We start from the raw sequence: 26426 nt of genomic DNA, 5'->3' as shown, positions 1-26426 counted from the left end.
ACATTTATTTATACACGCCCCTTCAATGGTTTGCTTTCAACACATAGAAATAATTATACGGATGGACTTACGAACGGATGGATAAAATGGAAAGATAGAACGACAGACAGATTGAGATACAGATAGAATGACAGATCGAACGACAGACAGAACGACAGAATGAACGACAGAACAACAGATCGAACGACAAACAGAACAACAGATCGAATGACAGAACAAACGACAGATCGAACGACAGAAGAAACGACAGATCGAACGACAGAACAAATGACAGATCGAACGACAGAACAAATGACAGTCGAACGACAGAACAAACGACAGATCGAACGACAGAAGACGACAGATCAAACGACAGAACAAAAGACAGATCGAACGACAGAACAAATGACAATCGAACGACAGAACAAACGACAGATCGAATGACAGAACAAACGACAGAACAAACGACAGATCGAACGACAGAACAAACGACAGATCGAACGACAGAACAAACGACAGATCGAAAAACAGAACAAACGACATATCGAACGACAGAACAAACGACAGAACAAACGACAGATCGAACGACAGAACAAACGACAGAACAAACGACATATCGAACGACAGAACAAACGACAGAACAAACGACAGATCGAACGACAGAACAATTGACAGATCGAACGTCAGAAAAAACGACAGAGAGCGACAGATCGAACAAAAGAATGAACAACAGAACAAACGACAGACAGAACAGACAACAACAGAACGAATGACCAAAAGAAAGAACGACAGACAGATCAAACGACAGATTGAATGAATAAGACAGAACGATTGACAGACAGAACGACAGACAGAACGAACAGCAGAAATCGAACTTCAGAACAAACGACAGACAGAACGACAGGCAGACAGAACGAACGCAAAACAGACTGACAGACAGAATGAACGATAGACAGAACAAATAACAGACAGAATGAACGACAGACAACGAACAACAGACAGAATGAACGAAAGACAGACAGACAGAAACGAACGAAAGACAGAAAAAATAACAGACAGAATAAATGACAGACAGAACGACAGACAGAACGAACGAAAAACAGACTGATAGACAGAATGAACGACAGACAGAACAAATAACAGACAGAATGAACGACAGACAGAACAACAGACAGAACGAACGAAAGACAGAACGAACGAAAGACAGACAGACACAGAGTGAACGACAGACAGAACGAATAGCAGAAATCGAACTTTAGAACAAACAACAGACAGAACGACAGGCAGACAGAACGAACGCAAAACAGACTGACAGACAGAATGAACGACAGACAGAACAAATAACAGACAGAACGAACGACGGACAACGAACAACAGACAGAATGAACAACACAGTACGAACGAGACGGATCAAATGACAGATCGAACGAATAAGACAGAACGAATAACAGACAGAACGAACATCAAAATGAATGACAGACAGAATGATACAGATTCACAGAACAACAGACTAACAGATGGATGGATGGATGGATGAACAATAGATAGATGAATGAATGTACAGAGAAAGATAAAAAACGACAGACAGCAAGTTTAGGCCACAATGTTTATTCAGTAGTGTTGTTTTAACTTATAGGTACAATACTGTCTGCTTTGTACAACTAAAAAAAAGTCACCATTTCATTCTGCTGTGCTAATAACACAATAACCACAACTCTAGCCATTCATGACGAAACCGTGTCGCGGCTAAACGCTTCCAGATGGTAGGCACTTTTAAGGCAAGGTTTAAAACATTTATGAATATACATTTATATATAATTCTATATAGATTTTTTTCCCATACATGAATAAGTAATTGAATGCAAAGGTCAGATGTATACTCAAAAAAACAAAACTAACAGCTAACAATTAAAACAAAAGAAAAACCTCAAATGTGGCCAAAGGAATACACAGCGATGTGGAAATCAAACGAGTCTTTGGGTTTGCAGATGTTTCTCAGTACCTTTGCTTTGTTGCTTCGATCCATACAGGGTGTTGGTCACAGTTGGGAAGGGAAAATACACAGGGATTCACGCTTTACACGGATCTAAAGAGCGCGATTCTGTCACACTGATCCGTTACTGGCCTCCGTAATGTTTTCAGTGAGCGTTTGAACGGCTAGTACACTGGAAACTCCTGATTTCATTGGTGCTTTCGAGTTTCCAGTTTGTAAAGCGGCTCCTGTAACAGAACAAATCAGATCTACTCTCTCCACCAACTAATAAAAGCGATCACTGCAGTGTGACGTGAGAATAAACGCGGGCTTTCATCAGTGAAACATCAGAACGGCTCTGATCAAAGGAGGACAGGTCGTGTCAGTCCGACTCGGGGATCATCAGTTCAATAAACCAGACGCTTTTCAAACATCTGAGGGATTTAGAGTCGCCATGATGAGAACTGATGAACGAGAGGATCGTTCCTCATAACCTACAAACACTCAAGCGGCGATCAAGCTCAAATCAAACGGGGCTTTTGACGTGTTTTCAGGTCTAAGCACCAATAAACACCGAACCTGTGAAATAATCCAATGAGCTGCAGGGAAACATTGAAGAGTTATTAGACAGACGACAGAAAGGCATTGTTCAACATCTGAGAAAATGATAAATTAATGAAACACCTATGATCAACATCACACATGCTGGATGAGAAATTAAATCAGGACCGATACAGAACAATTATATTCAATCATTCCACTTTAAAATGTTTCTTTACAAATACATACTGCTACAGTTTAAAAAGTAATCAGCGACTAAAAACAGCTCCTTTGACAGAAGACGAATGCGGATGTCCTCGCCTTTACAGATCGGGTTTCTTTTCAGCCTTTTCAAAATACACAGAAAATAATGTTTAAATACAGAGAGATTTGCCAAAAATGCATTTTTAAAAAAAAAAAAGAGGAAAGAAAAGGTCTTAATTACAATACTCTATGCAAAAAGCTTTCCTTTACGTTATTTATTTTTTTCCTCGATCGCGATTTTTTGAATGCAGAAGGAGTTTGTCGTAGTCACTGATATCAGACCATCACTGGTGTCGTTGAAGCGAGTTTATGCGTAAAACTCCTTGGTCGGGGCTTTCTGATAGGCCGCTCCAGAAGGTTTTCTCTCCCCGAGGTCGTAACTGCCTTCATCCTTCTTTCTCATGCGATAAACCAACAGGAGGATGAGGAAGATGGCGAAGAGGAAGCCGATCACTCCTCCAGCAATCACAGCTGCAACAGAGTTAGGGACTCGCTTTATTTCAGTCAAGATAAGCATTTGGTGTCCTAACACACGACCAAGATAAAAAGCATCTTTTCCATGTTAAACGACAATTCCGGCCAAAAATGAAGCTAGGGCTAAATAACACAAGGGTACCGAGTCGACCGTTCTCTGGGATGCGTTTTCATGATGATCGAATGTACCCAGTTTTATCGTTAGTTTTAGTTTAACCACAGATTAGCTTATAACGCTAGTGTATGGGGCATCGAATAAGTATGAATAAAAATCACTAGTTAATAGCACTAACAAGGCTCAAAATAGCCCCACACTAACACGCTAGCATAATGAGGGTCTCTACCTGCAAACCGAAGCATTGAGAACTGTGTAAGTGTACAGACAGTTTAATAAGAAGATACTTTATAAAGACCGTTCACTTCAAAACAGTCTCGACCAGTCGAACCACGAACGCCGTGCTACGTGAGCTGAACTGTGGCTATCGACCAGCACGTAGCACGGCGTTCGTGGTTCGACTGGTCGAGACTGTTTTGAAGTGAACGGTCTTTATAAAGTATCTTCTTATTAAACTGTCTGTACACTTACAAAGTTCTCAATGCTTCGGTTTGCAGGTGGAGTTTTCGATGCCCCATACACTAGCGTTACAAGCTAATCTGTGGTTAAGCTAAAACTAATCTTAAAACTGGGTACATTCGATTATCATGAAAACGCATCCCAGAGAACGCTTATTTAGCCCTAGGTTCATTTTTGGGCGGAATTGTCGTTTAATCGTAGTTTTTGTCCTAAATAGACGCAAAAGCGACGTGACGATTCCATTTTAGAAATTCAATTCACGATTTTCACAATACACATAATTTGAAAGCAGCTTTACAGAAAGTGCATGAGTGCATATTACAATTTACAGTGATCTGTTATCAGAGGAAACGGTCTAAGTTATGTAATTCAGAAATGTACATATACAAAATCAGTTAGCGAAAAATGTATTAATTTAAACAATGTAGTGATTTAATGCCGATACAATGAGCTCATTAAAGTACTAGGGTTAGGATGAAACCTATACTTGTTTACAAGTACTTAATACTTGTTTGTTAACAAATTATGACATTTAGAAAATATAGCATTGGTGCATGTTGAAACAGTTTCTATTTTTCTGCAACGTCGCGCTGGAACAACAAACACAAAGTGTGGCAATGATAATCTCCGGTTCTGTTTATGTGCTTTATTTAATGTTAAAAGCGTGTAATGTGACTCTGAATTTCATTCAGTGCTCCAGCTTTGTAGATGTAAAAGCAACAATGGATAATTCACCTCAGATCTGGAAATTAAACTAATGGAAACAAGAACGTTCAAACTCTGAACAAACAAGTGTATTCTTTAACATAGATTGTTTTTGTAACTCAGTATGTATTTTTAATAATGTTTAAATGGTGAAATATTTGTGAATTTGATTATGTACTTATCCATTTTCTTACTTGTGCCCCATCAATATTACTGCAAGACTCCGCCCACACGCTGTTCTGATTGGCTGTGGGTTTTGATTGATTTTTTTGATAGATTTTTTATTTATTTAACCAGGAAGTTTCAGTTGAGATACAATATCTCTTCTACCAGGGTGTCCAGGTCAAGATAGGCAGCACAAGACAAAAATGACAAAGTAGTACATAACAACATAATAAAAAAACGCAAAATACCCATATCTAAAAGACAATACAAATCCTAATCAACTATTAAAACATTTACACCGTTCTATAAAAACAGACCTTAGGATGTTTTTAAACAAAGCGAGAGATGGTACATATTTCATGTGTAGTATATACCTTGAAGCTCATTCCATGCATAATTAGAAAATAATTAGCCTAATTAGAAAAGGCTGATCTACCTATTTCTGTATAGCAGATTTTGACGCATCTCATACTCGTGTCACTTCTGCTGTGGACACGCAAACTGAATCTTATCGCATCACGTCTGGTTAGGACACGGCGTCACAGTACATGTGAAATATCATCCCTGTCGGACTCAGTGTCTCACACAAAGCAGACGCAGATTATGTCCATAATTAAATAAGGAACCTCTCGACGCAGCTGGAGGCTCGAGAGATTGACATGAGGAAGTGTGTCGACCCAAAACAGGAAGATATGATTTCTTCTTCTCACTGTGGTTCACAGGATATTAAAGATTAGTGTGCTTAAATTAAAAATTTGACCTTTGCACTTTAAGAAATTGATCTGTTGTAAAGAAACATGCTCTGAATGCATCTCTACTAAGACTCGAATGTGCAGTGAACTCTTGAAACCCCCAGTGAGAGATGAAACGCCGGTTTAGGAAACCATGAACTCTTAGCAAGAATCCCTAAATGAAATCATCTAATATAGGAGCAAAATTATTCTAAAAATGTTCATTACTGTTCAAAATGACCTCAATTGGGGTCAGTACGATTTTTTTTTATTAATACTTTCGTTCAGCAAGGATGCATTATATTAATCAAAAGTGACAGTTAATATATTTATAATGTTAAAAAAAATGATATTTTAAATAAAGGCTGTTCTTTTGAAACAAAGAATCTTGACAAAATTTCCACAAAAATATGAATGTTTTCAACACTGATAATAAACAAATGTTTCTTGAGCATCAAATCATCATATTATAGTGATTTCTGAAGGATCATGTGACACTGAAGACTGGAGTAATGATGCTGAAAATTCAGCTTTGATCACAGGAATAAATTATATACTATATAATACTATATATTCACATAGAAAATAGAAGTTTTACATTGGAATAATATTTCACTGGTTTTACCGTATTTTTGATCAAATAAATGCAGCCTTAGTGAATGGAAGAGATTTTAAAAAACATTTAAAAAATTGTTCTGATCCCAAACGTTTGAACAGTGTGTGTGTGTGTGTGTGTGTGTGTGTGTGTGTGTGTGTGTGTGTGTGTGTGTGTGTGTGTGTGTGTGTGTGTGTGTGTGTGTGTGTGTGTGTGTGTGTGTGTGTGTGTAAAAATGAATAATAAATATATGTATATCAATATATATATATATATATATATATATATATATATATATTAGGGGTGTAACGAGACGCTTACTCCACGAGACGAGACACATCACGAGATTGGGTTCACGAGAACGAGACAAGACGAGATTTTTACACAATTTTAAGAAATCCTCAATGATGAAATATATGAATAGAAAATAGTCTTTTATTCAACTGAAAATCACAAAATGCAAAACAATTTAGGTGCATTTTGAAATCAACTTGTAATGAATGTTATTTTACTTATATTTTAATGAATTCTATTTTAATGAATTCTATGCAGCAAAAGGACATGCAAACACTGCAAAATATTTTGCGATAAACTCTAACAACTGGCTTCTCCCTTGTGCGATTCCACATGAGAAATCTAACTCCTTTCCACAAATCGAACATAAAAAATAATTATATAAAAAAATAAAATGAAAAAAATATAAAACAGTATAAATAAAATAAATATATAGTAACAGAAATACACTTTAAATGCTAACAGTAAGTGTATCCATAATCAAAGTACTGCTCTCTCAAAGCTACAAGTGCAAACAGAAACAAAATTTTCCTTCAAGCATGAAAAAGAGATAAATTAACTACACAGAACAGCCTAAGATATGGTCATGTTCTTTTTCAAGAATACAAGCATGTCGACCATTTCTGGCAGCAGTTGAGACCTTTGGGCAGTAACTATGTCTCCTGCAGAAGAAAAAACACGCTCACTTGGAACAGAGGTAGCAGGGATTGAAAGGTATGCTTTGGCAAGTGGAGACAGCAAAGGAAATTTAAATCTGTTTTCTCTCCACCACTTCAGAGGGCAGCAACTGAGAGGGATAGTGGCCTCTCTTCTGTAGAGATCAATTTCCTTCTCAGTCCCTCTGCTGGACTTGTCTGTCTTAGAGAAAGAGTCCCCTAGTAGAACCTCAAGCGCTGTCTTCTTGGAAGCAGGTTCTCCCTCTTCTGACTCGACTCCCAGAGCCTCCTCTCCTCCATGTGTGGAACAGTGAGCTGCTGCCTCTTCTCTCCTCTCTGTACTCTTCTCACCTGTGGTCTTTAAACAGCAGAAACACTGGCTTTAAGCTTAAGCAGCAAATCAGTCCCCCCTCTCCCTCTAAACACAAACACACCCAAGTCTGATGCTGTCATGTTTCTAATACAGACACACACACGCGCGCGCGCGCACACACACACACACACACACACTTTGCAAATATCATTAAACATTTTCAGTTGGTACTGGGAACATAAATCTAGTAGGAAAAAAAAATCACACACACTTCCACACTTACAAACGGAGTAAAGCAATTCAAATTGATGTACCTGATTTTGCTGCAATTGTTCTGCCTTTTTCTGCACCCTCAGGAAGACAGACTCGCGTTGGTCGTGGTCTAGCTGCGGTAGAGTATGGAATCTAGGGTCCAGCGCAGTGCTCTCTAACAGAAAATTGTATGCATCTCCGCTGTATCTCCCAGAAATATTACTGAGGATTGCTCTTTTTGTGTCTGCCACGGTGGGGGAATCGCCGTCATTTGGCGCCATGTTCTGTTCAATCATGCTCTTCAGTGGCACAATGAGAGACACTGTGGGGCTCTTCTCCTCACATACGACTGTGGTGGCTGTCTTTAAAGGGTTCAGCAGCTTCACAAGGTCTTCGGCATTCAAAATATCGCTGCTGTCCAGAGTATCAATGTTACGGGCACTTTGTCTCATCTCAGGGCTGGTAAGAGCTGCTGATATGGCAGCTTGCTGCTCCAGGTAACGAACCAGCATATCTAAAGTGCTATTCCATCGGGTGGTAACGTCCATGATTAATTTGTGCGGTGGCAGTTGTAGCAGCTTCTGTTTTGAGATGAATAACGCGGCAGCCGTTGAACTCCGGTGAAAAAAAGCTGTTACTCGTCTTACTCGCCCAAGCAACCGAGTGACGCGCGCAACACCGAGGCCAGCCTGGGTAGCGAGGTTTAGCGTGTGTGCAAAGCACTTGATGTGCGGCTCTAATCCTGCCTCACGCACAGCCACTTCCATATTACGGGCATTGTCAGTCACAACTGCAATGCTATGGTTTGGTTTATTAATCTCCCAGTCAGCGACAGCTGCTTGTAAAACTTCAGCAATGTTTGCCCCTGTATGTGACTCAAAAAGTGGGCGAGTCTGCAGTACAAAATTGACTATTTCCCAGTCGCTGTTGATTATATGGGCTGTAATTGTGATATAACTCTGCGTACACCTAGAAGTCCAACCATCAGTCGTAATGGCGATGCTTTCTGCCTCTTTCAGAATCTGTACAACATTGACTTTGGCTTCTTTGTAGAGGTTTGGGACCACAGTGTGAGAAAAATGCGTGCGTGATGGGATTGTGTACCTCGGTTCCAGTGTGTGGAGTAGTCGCCGAAATCCCAGATTTTCCACCACAGAAAATGGCCTCAAATCAGCTGCAATGAAAACTCCGATGTCTCTCGTTATTGCCGTGGCTTTTGCACTTGACGGTGGCAGAGATGAAAAGGCATTTAGAGTTGTTTGCCCTTTTAATGTTTTCGTCACAGGTGTCGCTAGTTTTAGTAGAGCGCTGTGGTGGTTCTGTATGTGTTTTTGCATAGTGCTCGTGTTAGCCGCGGTGTACGGCATTGTTTTCTTACAATGTTTACATATTGTGTTCGTCTTGTCTGTCACTTTTTTGCCGTTTCTTATTTCCACAGGAAAACCAAAATGTTGCCACACAAATGATCTAAAAGTGGCAGGGGGATCTTCAATACGAAGTTCACCCTCAGGCTCCATCACACTGACAACTCACGAGACAACTTTTCACCTCGACGAGAAATCTCGTGGCGTTTTAGTCTCGCGAGATCTCGTAAAACGAGATCTCGTTACACCCCTAATATATATATATATATATATATATATATATATATATATACACATTTTATTTAATATGGTTGCATTTCCTAAGAATACTCAAAAGTGTCTTGCAGTGCTGCTGTAACTAAGTAACAGGAGTATTTATCAATAATAATAATAATAATAATAATAATAATTCACAGACCTGCCAAAACCTCAGTCCTCTGGAAGAGATTTTCCGACTGGACCTCCAGCGGGGATCGAGGGAGGCTTGTGGTGCTCGTGACGGGGTTTCGACGCGAGTCTTCAGTGACCGGATCAAGAGACTAGAGAGAGAGAAAATAGATAGATCGTTTTATTTAATGCCATGTCAGCATCTTTTTGAGAGAGAGAAGAGGACGTGTTACACTCGGTTTATGACAGCGCTGGACTCTGCATGACTGCACATTTATCTCATCTACACTCAGAGATGGACTGTGACCAGGAGACCCCACTTACACCTCGTCCGAAGATGGTTTCGGGTGATCACATCCATCTCACAAAACATAGGATCCTCTAATACCCTGTCAATCAACCACTGCACTAAAGCCATTGCTCATTTTTACACTTGTTTTTCAGAAGACAAGGTTAAGGTTTAGTCATGCCATATTCATTATTTTGAGTCTTGATGTTGTTTTCAGGCTCTACAAGAACAGGTTTTCCTGCTTGAATGTTGATTATTTTCCTCATATTCTCCATTGTTGCGGCTCCTCTCTTCCCAGTCTGTCAGTAACGCTCTGTTTACTTCCTGTATCTATGAAGCCCCTCCTTCTGAAAAGCACACTGTGCTCTGATTGGTCGGCTGGAGCAGTTTGTTGTGATTAGTCGAGCGATTCGAGTGTGTTTGGGAAATGACCCGCCCCTTACCATAACCACCAGTTTAACACACTACTAACTAACTCAACCAGGCCCCGCCCCTTTATTCTGCGTATGAATTATTATAATGAGGAATACTGTGACGTGTTCGTTCCCGGAAGAAACTCAAGACTACAATGGAGGCGTTTCAGGAGTTCAGAAACACTGACACTGATATAGAGAAGAACTGGAGCTTTTTCATCCTCAAACAGCAACATTACACACTGAAGATGGGAAAAAGTATAGGGTTGTTAAAAGCAAGTTTTTATATCCGGCACTCACCTCTATACTGATTCGTTTCTTCGTGTCTTTGGGAGCATCGCGTGACGTCGATATCTCCACTTTCGGCGTGAAGTCTTTGGTGGAGTCCTGTGTGGGCTCTGGTTTAGGCACGATGAACAGTGTGTTTACTGTGGCCACCTCCACAATATCCTCTCCAACTCCTGGAACACACACACATGCTTTCACACACATCCAACACGAAGGGATCAGAATGTGCACCGGGAATCAATGAGGCTCTCGTTACCCGATCCTGATCCGGAGCTGAAGTCGTCGTCATCTTCAGGATAACCTCCCGACCCGACGTCCTCCAGGTATAAGTCATCGGTCAAGGACGGAGATTTGGCCGCAGACGCTGCTATCTGCAAAGATAAAACAGATCAAAATGGAGATTAAGACTACAGGGGCTTCCGCACCGGATAGTTCTAGGATCTCATCACCAGGATGGTTCCCCGAGTACTAGTGGTTCCCATAGGAACTCTGAAGTGACGTGAGACACGCTTGTTGTTGTGACTTATTTTGACAGCGCTAAGAACGATCTGTCTAACAGTCCTGTCTCAAACGTTAGTAGATAGAACTGCTATACATCGAAAGTAGAGAGTTATGGAAAGTTATAAGCGTATGGCGTGTGTTTCACGTCCAGTGTTGCGGAGCAGAAATACATAATCATGTTTCTCTCGGTCTCCTAAAAGATGTGTTTGGTTTTCTCCTCAGCGTAAAGATTAAGAGGCTCATCTCTCACTGTTTTACACGTTCGTAGAGTTAGTTTCTGGAGTAAATATATAGGCTATAATCTGTGTGGTTTACACAGCTTTTTTTTTTAAATGGCGTGTGCTGGTGTTTCGCGTGCGTTCGGCCAATCAGCGAACACTACCGTCACGGATAGCTCATATAGCGCTGGTTTAGACCGACTCTGAAGGAGGAGTAAATTAGTTCCTCTAAAAGGAGTTCCTAGAACTAAAATCGTTCCTAGTTCCTGTGGTGCGAACAGAAGATCTAGATAGATAAGAACATAAGATCGCCAATAGATCTAGGAATATGACAAGGTTCCTCCGGTGCGAAAGCCCCTAACGTCTCTACATTAATCCGGATACATTTGAATACGGCGTTTCGTTTAAAGACGCTCTCTGTCTACACTAGCGTTTAAGGCGTTTTGCAACGTTTTATCACTGCTATCTGCAGAGATAAAGATAAAAATGGAGATTAAGCTGTTTTTCGGCTTTCAATGTCTGTCTCTTATTGCTCAAACCCAGACACTCAGAGGTTATGAAATTGTTTTTTTTCCGTAATGTGTTTGAAACTAGAGTTGGGAATTCAAAATTGAGGCAATACTTGAAGTCACGAATCGGATACTTGTTATAAAATTAAAATTTAGATTCTTCTTATCAAGTCCTTTGTGAGCATTTAAATGTGATTTTAACCCATTCAAGCGCGAGAGTGTTTTCAGAGATCCAGGCGTGTGTAACTATATTGGGCAACTCTTAAAGTGACAGCAAGAATATAATCTCTATAATAACACTAATCAAAAAACAAAAGGCAAAGAGAAAATTAATTTGTTCTTGACTGAATAACTTTTGTAACTATATTTGTAATGTTTATTTTACATTTGATTAATTTCTGTACCTCTATACCTGAAAATCTTAAAACGCTGTTTATTTCGATCGTATCTTTGTTCAGTTGTATCTATTTGTTTCGATTGCTAATTTTTTATTTGTTCTTTTTTAATTACGGACTGTTTGTCTTTAATAATGCTAGGAATATATATTCGTTAGGCTAGTTGTTTTTTCTATGTTATTTTTTAACCACAGGCAAACGTTCAAACGTAAGTGTTCTTCAGCCTGTTGATTTTTGTTCATGATATTCAGCTACAATTAAATATTTTGCAGTAAGACTAAATGTGAATGATATCTACATTTTTTTTTGTTTTTTACCTTATTGGAATTGAAATTAGGAATCGATAAGAATCGGAATCAATAATCAGAATCGAAATCGTTAAAATGAAAACGATACCCAAACCTAATTGAAACTACTAAACTGCCCATCTTGCCACCCAATGAATGAGTATTCCCTTTCTGGGTTAGGGCTTTTACAGCTGAAATTTAAAAGTCAATGTTTTCTGCCTTAACACATATTATACACAGCCTAACCTTCTCATCAAAGCACAGACACGCAAGCAAATTCTGCTCCACAACCGAGAGTTCAGAACGAACTGCAAGCTCAGCCGTTTCTCCAGAGCAACTTTAGGACATTTTAAAGGAACTTTCTTAATTCTCAACGGGTTAATTCTCAAGAGCCCTACCGCACCATCTCTGAAAGTGAAGCATTCACTAAATATTTGCAATACTTTTGCGAGTGGCACAAAAACACAACTAACCCTTCATGTGAATGTGCTAAAATGGCAGTGCGTCATGCTTGAATTATGTCAATGCTATTCTTTCCAGTGCAAACACACCTACTTATGACTCATTATGCATTGCTCCGTATTCACTAAACTCACTCACTCGTTTGCTTAACCTTGGTGCAATTAACCAAGCACTATTAAACAGGGTTTTATTAAGAGAGGCATTTGCGTGCATATTCTAGCAATCATGGCAGCAGTTATTCATCAAGTGATGAGCAAATAAGAACGTGCAGATATTCAGACATACACACTTAATGCATTTAAAGAGTGTATTCAGGAGTGTGGAGACAGACTGTCCCAGTGAAGAATCTCAGATCACTGACTTATCGATTCCACAAATGCACAAATCTGATGATCCTCTTGTGAGGGACCTACTTTCTAAAATATAAAGGCAGACGTACATTTAAATGTAGAAATATTTACACTATGAATATTTATTTATTTATTATTATTATTCATAATATATTTTTAAAATTCAATAAAATACAATAAAAAAATATATATTATAATTCAAATAGTAATTAAAAAAAATTATATTTTTCTATATAAAAAAAAATATTTTTATATTATATAAAAATTATATAAAATAACTAAAATAAAATATTATATAAGTATGAAAAACCCTTTAAGTGTAATTACACTTTACAATACACACAGGGTTTAGCACAGATTTATTTTTTATGTGGTTTTGTGAATTGCCTTCCAGAATGCACTACTGGAATAATTAGTTTGGATAGTATAACAATATTTTAAATATCCCTGTCAAATGTTAATCACACTGTTCAAGTGCAACACAGATTTTGAAATATCATTAAACCATATGACAGTGTGTTAACTATCATTGGAGGTTTTTGTGGAAGTGCTAATCATGTTCTTTGTGTTGTTTGGTGGAGTGGTTTAAACTTTACAGGCCTCATGGAAACCAGCATCAGTCCGACCCAGTTCGTGATGGTCTATACAGACCCGGCCTTGAAAAAGCCCATAATGTGGTCAACATAACTCCCACTCGAGGGCCTGGGAATGAAGCACAGAGTCTGTGGCACATACCGGAGTCTGTGTTTTAAAGGTGACATATTATCCCCCTTTTCACAAGATGTAATATAAATCTTTGATGTCCCCAGAATGTGTCTGTGAAATTTCAGCTCAAAATACTGGATCATTTACTATAGCTTGTCAAATTTGACCCTTTTTGGGTGTGAGCAAAAAAGCGTTGTTTTTGTGTGTCCCCTTAAATGCAAATGAGCTGCAGCTCCGCCTCCATTCAGAAGAGGGCGGAGTCTTTACACGAGCTTCAGAAACTCCGGCAATAACAAAACAGGCCAATCTCACTCATCCAGAATCCCAGAATAACCAGTAGCGAGTGCAGCCTTACGGAGAGACTCAGGAAGTGAATGCAGGATTCCCACATCTCGGTTAACTTCAAATTCAAGGACTTTTCAAGTCCAATACCCTCAAACTCAAGGACTTAATGTGGGGACACATATCAAGTGAGATCAAAGGTTACATCGTGTTACCTTGAAAGATATATTGTTACAGTTTTGCGCGCGTGAACATCATGGCAACGTACAACACACAGTACCTCATGCAGGAAACACTCAACATAACGCGTAAATGCGCGTAACTAACGATAATCAATTGACCCTTCGCAGGGAGCTTGATTGACAGGTGATCTGACCAATCATACTTCGCCATCCGCCATTTTGTCCGACAAAGCAGTCAGGAGAGTTAGTAGATCAACATGGGAGGATTTGAACTTGAAAAACTGAATATACTGACATCTTTCCGCGGTTAAAACAACATTCCTTCTGATGTTCATTCATGTTTATTTGATGCTATAAATGAACTAGAAGGAAGAGATGATCGGTTCACGAGCAGCTTTAACTGAGGCTCTACAGCGATCTGTCACGACACTTTAAAGAGCCACAAAACGGTATTTATTGTTTGAATTTCTTTTTAAAAATGACCAAATTTGAAAGGTGAGACTTTGTTTAATATGTTTAATATCAAAAGTAACCGAAAAGTAACCTGGTCTGTCCTGTCTGTCAGCGTATTGTCAGTCTCCTCTGATCCGCGATGTATTTTCCACTGCGTGAGAACATGGTGTGCGCGTGAGAGCGGCGCAGCTTGTCGGACATAGTAACAGTAACTAAGGGGGGCGGGTCTTTGCGAAGGGTCAATTGAGCTAGTACGCATAGGCCACGAAGTGTTGGTGGAATAACACATTAGCGGACCGGAGGGAATAATATGGAATTGCACAAAATAAATTCAAGCACTTTCAAGGTCCTGTATCTATGCGTGTTTATTTTCAAAAACTTTCCAGGGGCTTGACATTTATTTTTTTCAGATTCACAAACTTTCAAGGATTTCAAGGACCCGTGGAAACCCTGTGAATGGTTAGTGGAGACATGTATGTAGTTGTTGTGGAGTTGCGTTGACCCATCTAATTCTAATCGACTTGCATGTACCGTCATGTTTAAAGGGTAAGTTGGGCGTTTTACAAGTAAAGCCCGGTTTTAAGATCGTTTCTGATGAAATCGAACGGTTAAGATTAAAATTTGGACAAATGCTGCTGTCCCAAGAATTTTAGGTTTCTGTGTTAGCTAAAGTTTAATGGGTTTATATGAATGATTGTTCCAGTGCACCTATGAAACCATTGTATAGGTGTTTGGGTGCTAACACAAAAACCGAAAATTCTCGGGACAGCAGCATGTGTCCAAATTTTAATCTTAACCGTTCGATTTCATCAGAAACAATCTTAAAACAGGGCTTTACTTGTAAAACGCCCAACTTACCCTTTAACTTTTACACAAGTGTACACAGTTCCTGAGGTCTTTAAAAGACAGCGGTGACATATTTTGGTAAAACAGTTTCATGCTTTGCTCGAACTTTCGCCGTTTCGTTGGAACTGGTCTCTGTTGTCGCTTGTGAAACCGAATGTCGGATGGTGTGAGTAAATATGCAGATTAAGGGCTGGTAATATTAATATAAGATCCTCTTCCTACATCAGAAGGGGAGCGAAATCTGACCGACTTATTTTTCGCAGAGAAAGGCTCAGCTAAACTAAGTTACTGGGTTTCACTTTTCAAGTTTTCTGGGTTGGTAGAAGCACCGGGGACCCGAATATAGCACTTACACACAGAAATAGTCCGATTTTCATGATACGTCCCCTTTAAGAGCCGTCCCTGTTCTCAGCTGATAGAACCACAGCGTCAAATGCATGTTTGTGAGACGCAGTATCTTCTTTAAAAAGAGCCTCTTTCACAAAGAGTTAGAGCTGCAGAGAAGATGCTGAAAGGACACAATGATAAAACAGAACAATAACCTGCTAATTCAAAAGCAGCAGTGACTTCCCACAGAAAAGCATTCAAGCTGATCAAAGCAGGAATTTGTTCAAAGCAACTTTATCTTAACCTCTCTAACCCAGCATTGCTATTCTCTCGGTGGACAATTGAGTCGGCCGGCCCACACGACACTGCTGTTGATCTGGTCAAACTCTTTCTCCACTGATTGAAATGCAAAGTACAAAGGACACAATTATCTGGGCCACACACACACACACACACACACGCGATGCTCGATATCTTGAGTCAATTCTTTCCGTCAATGGGATTCTAGTCAGTTCTGCAGTGAGGTGTCTAATGTGTCTTTATGTCTGACTACAGATAATAAACAGCTCTTAAGATGTTTTCCAAACCTTTTGAAGGAAAGCATTTTACTTGAGTGCTTTTGAACGATCAGTGTCTAACGCTTTAAAAAAAGAATTGCACCGGATCGATGAGATGCTTTTGTGTATGAGTTGTGTATTTATATTCTGTGGTCAGTATGGAGAATAAAAACGTGCAACAAACAAAGACAAGAATCACTATTAACATTGTTCATGCTATATGTAATTCAACTTTGGGATTTATATACATGTATATGATATAATATATATTTAAATGTATATATTGGTGATAGTGGCATTCATTCATAGTGCTTAGTAAAAAGATGCAATTAAAAATTGGTTTAAATATACCATCTTTATGCTGTTCCTATTACTACATGTTTATGGGGATTTAATGTGAAAATTACAATTAAAATATATAACTCATTTTCATTTCATGACAGCATTCATATATTTATAATAATTATGTATTAATATGCATGAATTATTAAAAATATGTATAAATGAATATGCACATTTCATTTAATGTTTATTTAAATTATATATTTTATTATTTATATATATATATATATATAATTTATAATTTTCTTTCTTTATATTATATTCTATATACATTATATATAAAATAAATGTTATTAATTGTTAAAAAATATTAAATAATTTTATTTATAAAATATATTATGCATATATTATATAAAATATAACTATTTAATTTAAATGTATTTAAATATTTATACATTTGATTATGTATTTATTATTTTATCCTTATTTATTTGTATGTTATATATTATATATGATATATATACATACACACACACATACATATACATTTAATTATAAAATTGAATTGATTGGGGTCACATGGACTGGCCTAATTACACAGGACATCCTTAAGACTGATTAGTCGACTAGCCGTTTGTCCCTAATATATATTTGCTCATCCCAACCTGACACACATTTGTTGTGGGTGGCTTCCTCCAGTCGGGCCAATGGCGTCACGTACCGAGAGTAAATAAGTTCATCAGCGAGGACGTGACGGGGGGGTAACGAGCGCCGAGAGCTCGTCAGACAGAGAATCATCACAGTAATGGTTCTGGTCCCCGTATGAAACAAGTCACAGCATTTACTTCTGAGTCTCTAATGACCAGGCAACCAGCAGGAGCTTGAACAGTTTCCATAGTGAGTCCGGGTGTGTAAGACAGAGAGAGAGAGAGAAACCAGGGAGGGACGAGCGAGAAGACAGAGACGAGGGAGCGAGAGATAACCGATGCTAAGGACAATCTGCTGCCCTCAGGTTACACTGCTAAAAGCCTGTCAAACTGCACATCTTATGCCTGGCAACCTGTGAGAGACAAGAAAGGCTCCCACTGTCTGACATACGCTTTAAGCCATGTGATTTTTAAAGCAGGGGAAATGGAGAGAGCGCTTTGTGGCCCGGCTATCGGTTAAATGATAAAAAAAAACATTATTCTCCATTTTTGCGGCTCCTCTCTTCCCAGTCTGTCAGTAACGCTCTGTTTACTTCCTGTCTCTATGAAGCCCCTCCTTCTGAAAAGCACACTGTGCTCTGATTGGTCGGCTGGATCAGTGTGCTGTGATTGGTCGAGCGCTTCGAGTGTGTTTGGGAAATGTCCCGCCCCTTACCATAACCGCCAGTTTAACACACTACTAACTAACTCACCCAGGCCCCGCCCCTTTATTCTGCGTATGAATTATTATAATGAGGAATATTGTGACGTGTTCGTTCCCGGAAGAAACTCAAGACTACAATGGAGGCGTTTCAGGAGTTCAGAAACACAGACACTGATATAGAGAAGAACTGGAGCTTTTTCATCCTCAAACAGCAACATTACACACTGAAGAGAGATGAACATGGAAAAACATCAAATGGTTCCTTTAAAAGACAATATTTTGGACTACTTTTATCCCTCAAAAATGATAAAGCCTGTAAGCTTATATATAAAAACAGTGAGGATTGCGCAGCGTTTATAAGGCGGTTAGAGGATTAATAATCACGACTCAACAGCTCTAATGTCACGGCCTGAAGATCGAGAGTAAAGAAGTCTGTAACGGAGATTAGAGATGTGTGTTTTCACCGCTCGATTACTCGAAAGATAAATCAGCCGAATAACACTTTCTGTGGTAGAAATGTTCTACTTGTGGTATTTGTATAATTATATTGCTTTAAACTTTCATAGTTTGGGGTTAATGTTTTAAAAAGAAGTATTTTATGCTCACCAAACCTGTATTTATTTGATCAAAAATACAGTAATTGTGAAATATTATTATAATTCCAAATAGCTGTTTTCTATGTGAATATATAGTGAACTGCAGGGTTCGTACAATTACTGTAAAAAAAAGTCAATTTTAAGGACATTTCAAGCACTACTTTTGGGGTTTTCAAGGATTATAATCAGAGATCCCACTTATTAAACAATATCTTTATTATTTTCAATTTAAAAAAAAATGTAAATAGATAAATAAAAGTAAACTAATAAAACAAAATGGTAACCATTGAAAGGATGCTATGACAAATATATCGTTTTCCTTATTCAAACAGATTTTTCTCCCATGAATATATGATTAAATTTCAAAAAGTCAAATTCAAGTTCAAGCATTTTAAGCACCTTGAACAAACCCTGAAACTGTAATTTATTCCTGTGATCAAATCTGAATTTCAGCATCATTACTCCAGTCTTCAGTGTCACATGATCCTTCAGAAATCACTATAATATGAGTCTTTACTGTCACTTTTGATCGATTTGATGCTGAATAAAAGTATTTATTTATTTCCACAACAACAACAAAACAAAACTCTTACTGACTGCACACTTTTGAACAGTAGAAATTTAGTGAAAAATATCCTTTAAACAAGAAGAAAAATACAATATGCCAATGTTTAAGCAAAATAAACTTAGGTCAGGGGAAACAAGGTACAGATTTGTGTGTTTATATTCTATTATCGACAAGAACATATTGTGTGTGTTCAGTGTACAGTTCACAGTTTCCCAACTCAAACCAAATAAAATGTTACACAATTATTGTGTTTTCATGATTATTGCTGTCACTTGTGCAAGTGTGAACCACCAAACAATTGAATAAAGTTTGGCTACTTTTGTATCGGCTGTTTACACGACACCGTTTTCAACTAAAAAGGTAAAACTTTGTAAGCGTTTTGGTTGTTCATTTACACGACAACAGGATTTTGGGTGCATGAAAACGCAAACTTTTGAAAACGGGTTTCAAACTTCAAACAACACAAACGCAAATCTCTGAAAATGATGACTTCAGTGTTCAGTCTATAGTGTTCATAGCCATCTACTGGCCTGGCAGCAGAATACAGCATTTTTAGTAGTTTTCGCGGATCCGTGTGAATGGGGATCATGTTTCGTCTTTACGCGGAAAACTCAAGGGAAAAACTTCTCCGTTTTAAGCATATCGTTGTCGTGTAAACGTACCCTAAAAAACTTTTTCAATGATTTTATCACAACTTTTTATGTTTTGCCAAATCAAATTAGATAATGTGGTTCAGAATAGAGCCCTGCGCGGAACTGTTTTCTTCATCCCGCTCCCGCCGAATTTCTGACCATTACCGCCCGCTCCCGCAACTTATGCGTTACACTCCCGCCCGCTCCCGCAACTTATGTGTTACACTCCCGCCCGCTCCCGCAACTTATGTGTTACACTCCCGCCCGCTCCCGCAACTTATGTGTTACACTCCCGCCCGCTCCCGCAACTTATGTGTTACACTCCCGCCCGCTCCCGCAACTTATGTGTTACACTCCCGCCCGCTCCCGCAACTTATGTGTTACACTCCCGCCCGCTCCCGCAACTTATGTGTTACACTCCCGCCCGCTCCCGCAACTTATGTGTTACACTCCCGCCCGCTCCCGCAACTTATGTGTTACACTCCCGCCCGCTCCCGCAACTTATGTGTTACACTCCCGCCCGCTCCCGCAACTTATGTGTTACACTCCCGCCCGCTCCCGCAACTTATGCGTTACACTCCCGCCCGCTCCCGCAACTTATGTGTTACACTCCCGCCCGCTCCCGCAACTTATGTGTTACACTCCCGCCCGCTCCTGCAACTTATGTGTTACACTCCCGCCCGCTCCCGCAACTTATGCGTTACACTCCCGCCCGCTCCCGCAACTTATGTGTTACACTCCCGCCCGCTCCCGCAACTTATGTGTTACACTCCCGCCCGCTCCTGCAACTTATGTGTTACACTCCCGCCCGCTCCCGCAACTTATGTGTTACACTCCCGCCCGCTCCCGCAACTTATGTGTTACACTCCCGCCCGCACCCGCAAAACTCTGAGAATTTATTCCCGCTAGGGATGGGACGGTTACCCGGTTTCACTATAAACCACGATAAAATGTACTGACGGTTAGTATTATCGTTTTAAATTCAATTATCATTAAAACCGTGTTTGATTATCACGATTTTAATAACTCACTATAAATCCTGTCCAGCCAGCAACAGTCTGACGCAGGCGCGCAATTTTGGGTGTTTTTTCTTTATTGGAGAAGGAATGGCGGAAGGCGGTGACCGTGTTCGGGAGATTTTTCAGCCTTTGAAGTGGACCAAATCTGAGGTGTGGTCATATTTTGGCTTTTACAAAAATCCTGAGGGAAACTTAATCGAGGATGGTCACTCTGTCTGCAGAACATGCACAAAAAAAGTCGCTGCAACAGAGGTAAACACTTCAAATCTGCCGAGTTGTCCTGTGACCATCACACACTGTTGTATAGCGAACGCAAGGCAAGTTAACTTTGATCTCAATACTAAAACTACGTCTGGGAAATAATTGAGCACAAAATGTTGTTTTGAGTTGACATATTTTATCTCACTCACTTGAAATAAACTTGAAGCTTCCGCGAAGAAAAGTTCACAGCAAGTGGCTTTGAGCCAAAGACGAACGAAGAAGTTCAAACAAGACTATTAAGAGTGACATTTAAGAGATAATAATGTATATTCATTGTACACTTATTACAGCGATTTTTTTTTTACCACATAATTACGGGGACATATTGAATAGAGATTAATGTCTCTATTCTTACCTGTTAAATCCATTTTGTACAGCGTAAAAAACTCGTCCAGACAAGATGATCACAACAATATTATCAAACTCTGTAAACAATAAATCAACTCTGATTTCATTTTCAATACAATCAAAAACGGAGACGCAAGATGACAAGTTGTATTTGAATGAAATGAGAGCGCGCGTCCGTTGTGATGCATGGATGTGTGCTGAGTTATAATATGTTGCTATTGACGACGGTCATTATAAGGAAGGAAATGCCACAGAATAGAATCTTGCTTTAAAAAGTGCATAGAGCTGCTCGTTTTATTGTTTGATTGTTGATTCTCAAATATAAAACTTGTTGAAATGTTTTCAGTGTGAGCATCAGTTATTGTTTAACACTTTCATCTTGTTTTAACAAAACCGTGATAATATCGATAATCACGATAATTTTGGTCAAATTCCCGCACAATAATAGAGATGCATTGATTTTGTGTCTTCTCCCATCCCGCAGGAAAAAACACGTATTAGTATTGCTATTATCAAAGCGATTCATGGGGTTGTTTGTTTCGTTTCCCTGGCCTGCATGTATTCTGACGCACTGATCAGGAAGATGAATAGTAGTCCAAATTCAATTCAAATTCAATTCAAATTTATTTGTATAGCGCTTTTCACAATACACATTGTCTCAAAGCAGCTTTACAGAAATTGCATTTCGGAAATGTACATAGAAAAATACAGTTAGTTAATCAAGTATTAATTTATGGCATAACATATCGCCGGCTTTGAGTCGTCTCTTCACAGGCGTCGAGTCGTCTCTTCACAGGCGTTGTGGCATCTAAAGTCTCCGTGAGAGGCTCCAAATGTCAGACTTGCCTTGCTTAGGTTTTGTGCTGTAAATACTTCGTTTGAGGTTCTTTTCCACATCATTTATTGACATCTCCATCATGTCGCTAGGCTACCTCCCGACCCCGCAATTATTTTTTTAGCCGCCCATTCCCGCCCGCAGCAAAGTTCAAACCACCCGCTCCCGCGAGATTTGTGTTGTCAATCCCAATGCAGCCCTCTAGTTCAGAATATATTAATTAAACCAATTTGCTTCATTGTATTTACTCAAATATTTTATTTCAATGAACTCAAAATTTTAAGGCAACTTACTTTTTTAAGTTAAACAATAATTTTGACAGTGCAGAAACACACATTAGGGATATCCAAAGCTGAGAGACTGGTTAAACTAAAACATGGTTAATCAAACCATTTAAGGGGCTTTTCAAGCATTGATTTAATCAGGAAACGCTGCACTGTGAAGAAGAATATAGCGTATGATCTCTCTGAGGTTTTATGGCCTTTCTAAGGTTCATAATCAGGAACTAATTAACAGGAAAACGAGCTTCTCCAGGAAGTGGACACCAATCAAAGTCAAATCCCAAACCCGAGCGGGTCTGGACCGGGTCCAGGAGGAACGTTTGTGAGCTGACATCATTCACGGTCTGATCTACAAACCAGAATCTGCTCATCGGTCCTGCGAGACACACAAGGCCTTTCCTCTTTCTCTGCGGGAGGGTTCAGAAGTGCTTTGAAGCCGACTTTGACTGATCAAGGGATAGGAGCTACATAAACGTCTAGGAGTTTAGGAAAGTGCTCACTGAGCTCTGATCCTCGGCACACAATGGAGAATCAGCCGTAGACCTCCAACATATAAGCCTCCGCAGATCTGCGCTCCAGAGGTGACTGTATTAATCAAAAAGAAAGCCATGAATGCATTCACACTATCAAAGACTCTACGGTGACGTTTATAGTCCATATTTCAAAGCACAGAATCCAAAAAATAATTAATTTTTTTTAAAAACTGAATAGAAAACAGTGACGTTTATAGTCCTTCATGCCATATTTCAAAGCACAGAATCCAAAAAATAATGCATTTAAAAAAAAAACTGAATAGAAAACGGTAACGTTGAATGTTCTTCATGCCATATTTCAAAGCACAGAATCCAGAAGATAAAACATTTTTTTTAAAACTGAATAGAAAACAGTGACGTTTAAAGTCCTTCATGCCATATTTCAAAGCACAGAATCCCAAAAACAAAGCATTTTTTTTTAAAAACTGAATAGAAAACTGAAAAAGAACCGCTTATCACCGACAAATCAGAGAAGTGAACGGAAAAAAGGGGAACTGAAGATCTCAGCAGGTCTACAGCTCGCGCTCTCATCGGTAAAAGTGCTCGTGAAGGCATGTTGGGCAGGGAAACAAGTGCACTGGCCCAGCACAGATTAATATGCTCTCAGATTCCTAAACAAACTGCAGTCTGACATACGCAGGCCGGCGCCACATTCCTGGGCTAATGCCCCATGTAAAGATGCGAAGGGTCTCCGTGCTGTAGATGCAGGGGCAAACACTTCTGCAACAACAGAGAAAGTACTCTGACGGACCTTATGCAAAACGTGAGGCTCTAATCTCTAATCGGGAGTTTCAATGAACAAAATGCACTTTAAAGTAGTGTTGGAACTAACGATTATTTGGACCATCGATTAATCTGTTGATTAAAAAGTAATGTTAATTTTATTGAATGTTATTCCACATCATGCCCAATGTTGTTCTCCAAACAATGTAGAATCTTAAAGTCCCCCTGTGGTGAAAATCCAGTTTTTAATGTTGTTTATATGTCTATGTGGCGTTTTTAATATGCTTTAAGACAAATCATGTGTAAATTCATAAGTCGACAGCATTGCTGAGTATTTTCTCCTTAAAACTGCAGTGAACCAAAGACAGTCTCAAAAACACGGTTTGAAATCGCTGGTGTTTCTGACGTCACAAACTACCTTGTAACCAATCAGATCAACGTGTGATCGTCTACGAGTGGATCTCTGAGTGAGTGAGTGGAGGCGGGGCTCATTCGCATATTCATAGAAACCACGCATACTAAATGAGGCAAGGGTGTCGAGTTACATTCAAGATATTTTAAGGCATGAAGAATTTTATTAAGGAAAAAAAACATTTAAATATGTAATTTTATTTTTAAGGGATAAAATTATTGATAACAGGGGGACTTAAGGATATACTCAGCAATGGTGTTGACTTATGAATTTGCACATGGTTTGTCTTAAAGCATATTAAAAACACCACAGACATATATAGAACATTAAAAGCTGGATTTTCACCACAGGAGGACTTTAAAAACCATACTATAGCATAGTGTTATTATTAATTCATAAAGGATGTGATTCAATTAAATAAATATATGCCCTCCGTGTTTAATATTTATGATTATTTACATACGTGTAGGTTATGTGCGTCTCAGAGTGGCTCTGTTCACAGTAAATGCTGCTCCACATGAACTTTTATCATTTGCATGTGTGAAGCGCGTCTCAAACTCCATCAAACTCCATAAGGAAATAAACATATATTCTAAGTTATGCTCTGAAAGCAAAAACAACATATAAGTCTGTCAAAGCACATGACAGCGAGTTGCGCTAACACAGACACGAATAATCAAAGATTAAATTTGTTGTCGATTATTTTCATTGTCGATTCGTCAAACTCAAAAGTCAAACTAAGGTTATGCATCAAATACAGACGTTAACAGCAGTATTTGTAGGCAGATTATAGCTAAAGCTTTCATGTGCACGCATATATAAGGCTTCTTGGCCATCTTTTCTGCTGCTGTAACCTGGCCTTGCACCTCTTAAAGGGCCGGAGAGATGCCGGCCCCTGAAACTGACCGGGGCCATAAACACCCGATCCTGTGCCGGGGCAAATATGCTCTGACAATATCTGACAGCATTCTGCCACCGCTTCACAAAGACTGCATATCATAATCATGAATGTAAGGTCTTCGAAGAAAATTCTCATCTTCTGATTGGACTAAAAGACTAATGGATTAAAAAGTCTGAAATGCACGTTAAAAAAAACATTACATTTCGGGAAATTAAAGCACAACTCAAATGCAGATATGAACCCTTTATTCATATGGACCGTTTATTCACCCTCACATGTGTGACTTCATTTTCTCTAGGGAGCATAAAGAAAAAATATTTTTAAAAGTGATTTTTGCTCATACAATGAAAGCCAATGGGGTCCAATGTTGTTTTGAACTTTCATTCTATGGACTAAAACAATTCAAACACTTTTTCAATACACACTTACAAATAAAGGTTCCAAAAAAGGCCGTTTCACACTGATGCATTAAAGAACCACTCAGTGAACAGTTCTTAGTGTGAGGAACATTTAATATTCTATAGAAACTTTTGTCCAATTAAAAGATTCCATGGATGTTAAAGGTTCTTCGTGGAACCACAGATGCCAATAAGGAACCTTTATTTGTCATACAAGATTGGAACGCATAGAGTTTTTGTGAACTATTCCTTTAAGCAAGATAAAACATCAACACATATAAACAACCCTTATATTTCCTAATATGTATATGTCAAGAAAATACAAAAAATAGTGTGCAAACTTATGACATAAAAGCTAATTATTTTTACTCTGTTCTACTCAAACAGAAACTTAAACAAATTTATCCTAACTTTGTAAATAAAATAAAAAATCCCCCCTTCCAGATGCATAATACTGTAGCTATGACTTCCCTGAGAAGATGAATAACAATTTCATGGTTTCCAGGACAAACAAAAACAAATGACAATCTGCCGGAGGTGTACATCCTCTAGATTATTATCTGATCTATAATAAAGCACAATACAACTTCAAGATTGCCAATATACACTCCAGGGTCATATTTGTCCAAGCAAATATCCATATCACCATATCCATTTTGCCCGTACAGACTTTAGAAATGAAAAATGCATGTGACCCTCCCGATATTTAACCCTTAAACTGTATTTAAAGGATTTTCTGATCTAAGATTGTGATCATGGTGGTTTGCTCATCTTCTGACCCAGTAAAACAGCTTTTGATTCTCACTAGAAACTTTTTTTTTGTGAGCTGTGAAATGCTATATGCTGGGAAATGTGCTTCGCCCTCCCGGTCATGTTTTGAATAAAGATTAGCAGTTAAAGTTAAAGCAGATAAAGTTATGGGTTTGAAGCAGCGCGGCAGTTCTGTCGCCTCCGGTTA

The 26426-nt window shown here is 38.9% G+C and overlaps 1 protein-coding gene across 1 annotated transcript in view; it reads right to left on the bottom strand.

The window, feature by feature from the left end:
* Positions 1 to 1571: 1571 nt before the first annotated feature.
* The window catches only part of sdc2 (syndecan 2), a 53039-nt gene continuing 28184 nt past the window's right edge, over positions 1572 to 26426 (bottom strand). The window contains exons 2-5 of the mRNA XM_077195721.1: positions 10512 to 10626; positions 10268 to 10428; positions 9297 to 9417; positions 1572 to 3226 (exon numbers count right to left, since the gene is read on the bottom strand). Coding sequence (XP_077051836.1) covers positions 3063 to 3226; positions 9297 to 9417; positions 10268 to 10428; positions 10512 to 10626 — 561 coding nt within the window. The 3' untranslated portion in view covers positions 1572 to 3062. The remainder of the gene's footprint in view (positions 3227 to 9296; positions 9418 to 10267; positions 10429 to 10511; positions 10627 to 26426) is intronic.

Source organism: Siphateles boraxobius, unplaced genomic scaffold, assembly GCF_051911475.1.
Source record: "Siphateles boraxobius isolate OS27281-9 unplaced genomic scaffold, OSU_SipBor_1 35, whole genome shotgun sequence".
NCBI classification, from domain to species: domain Eukaryota; kingdom Metazoa; phylum Chordata; class Actinopteri; order Cypriniformes; family Leuciscidae; genus Siphateles; species Siphateles boraxobius.
Note: the sequence above shows the minus strand (reverse complement) of the source record. Positions and strands in the feature narration are given on the sequence as shown.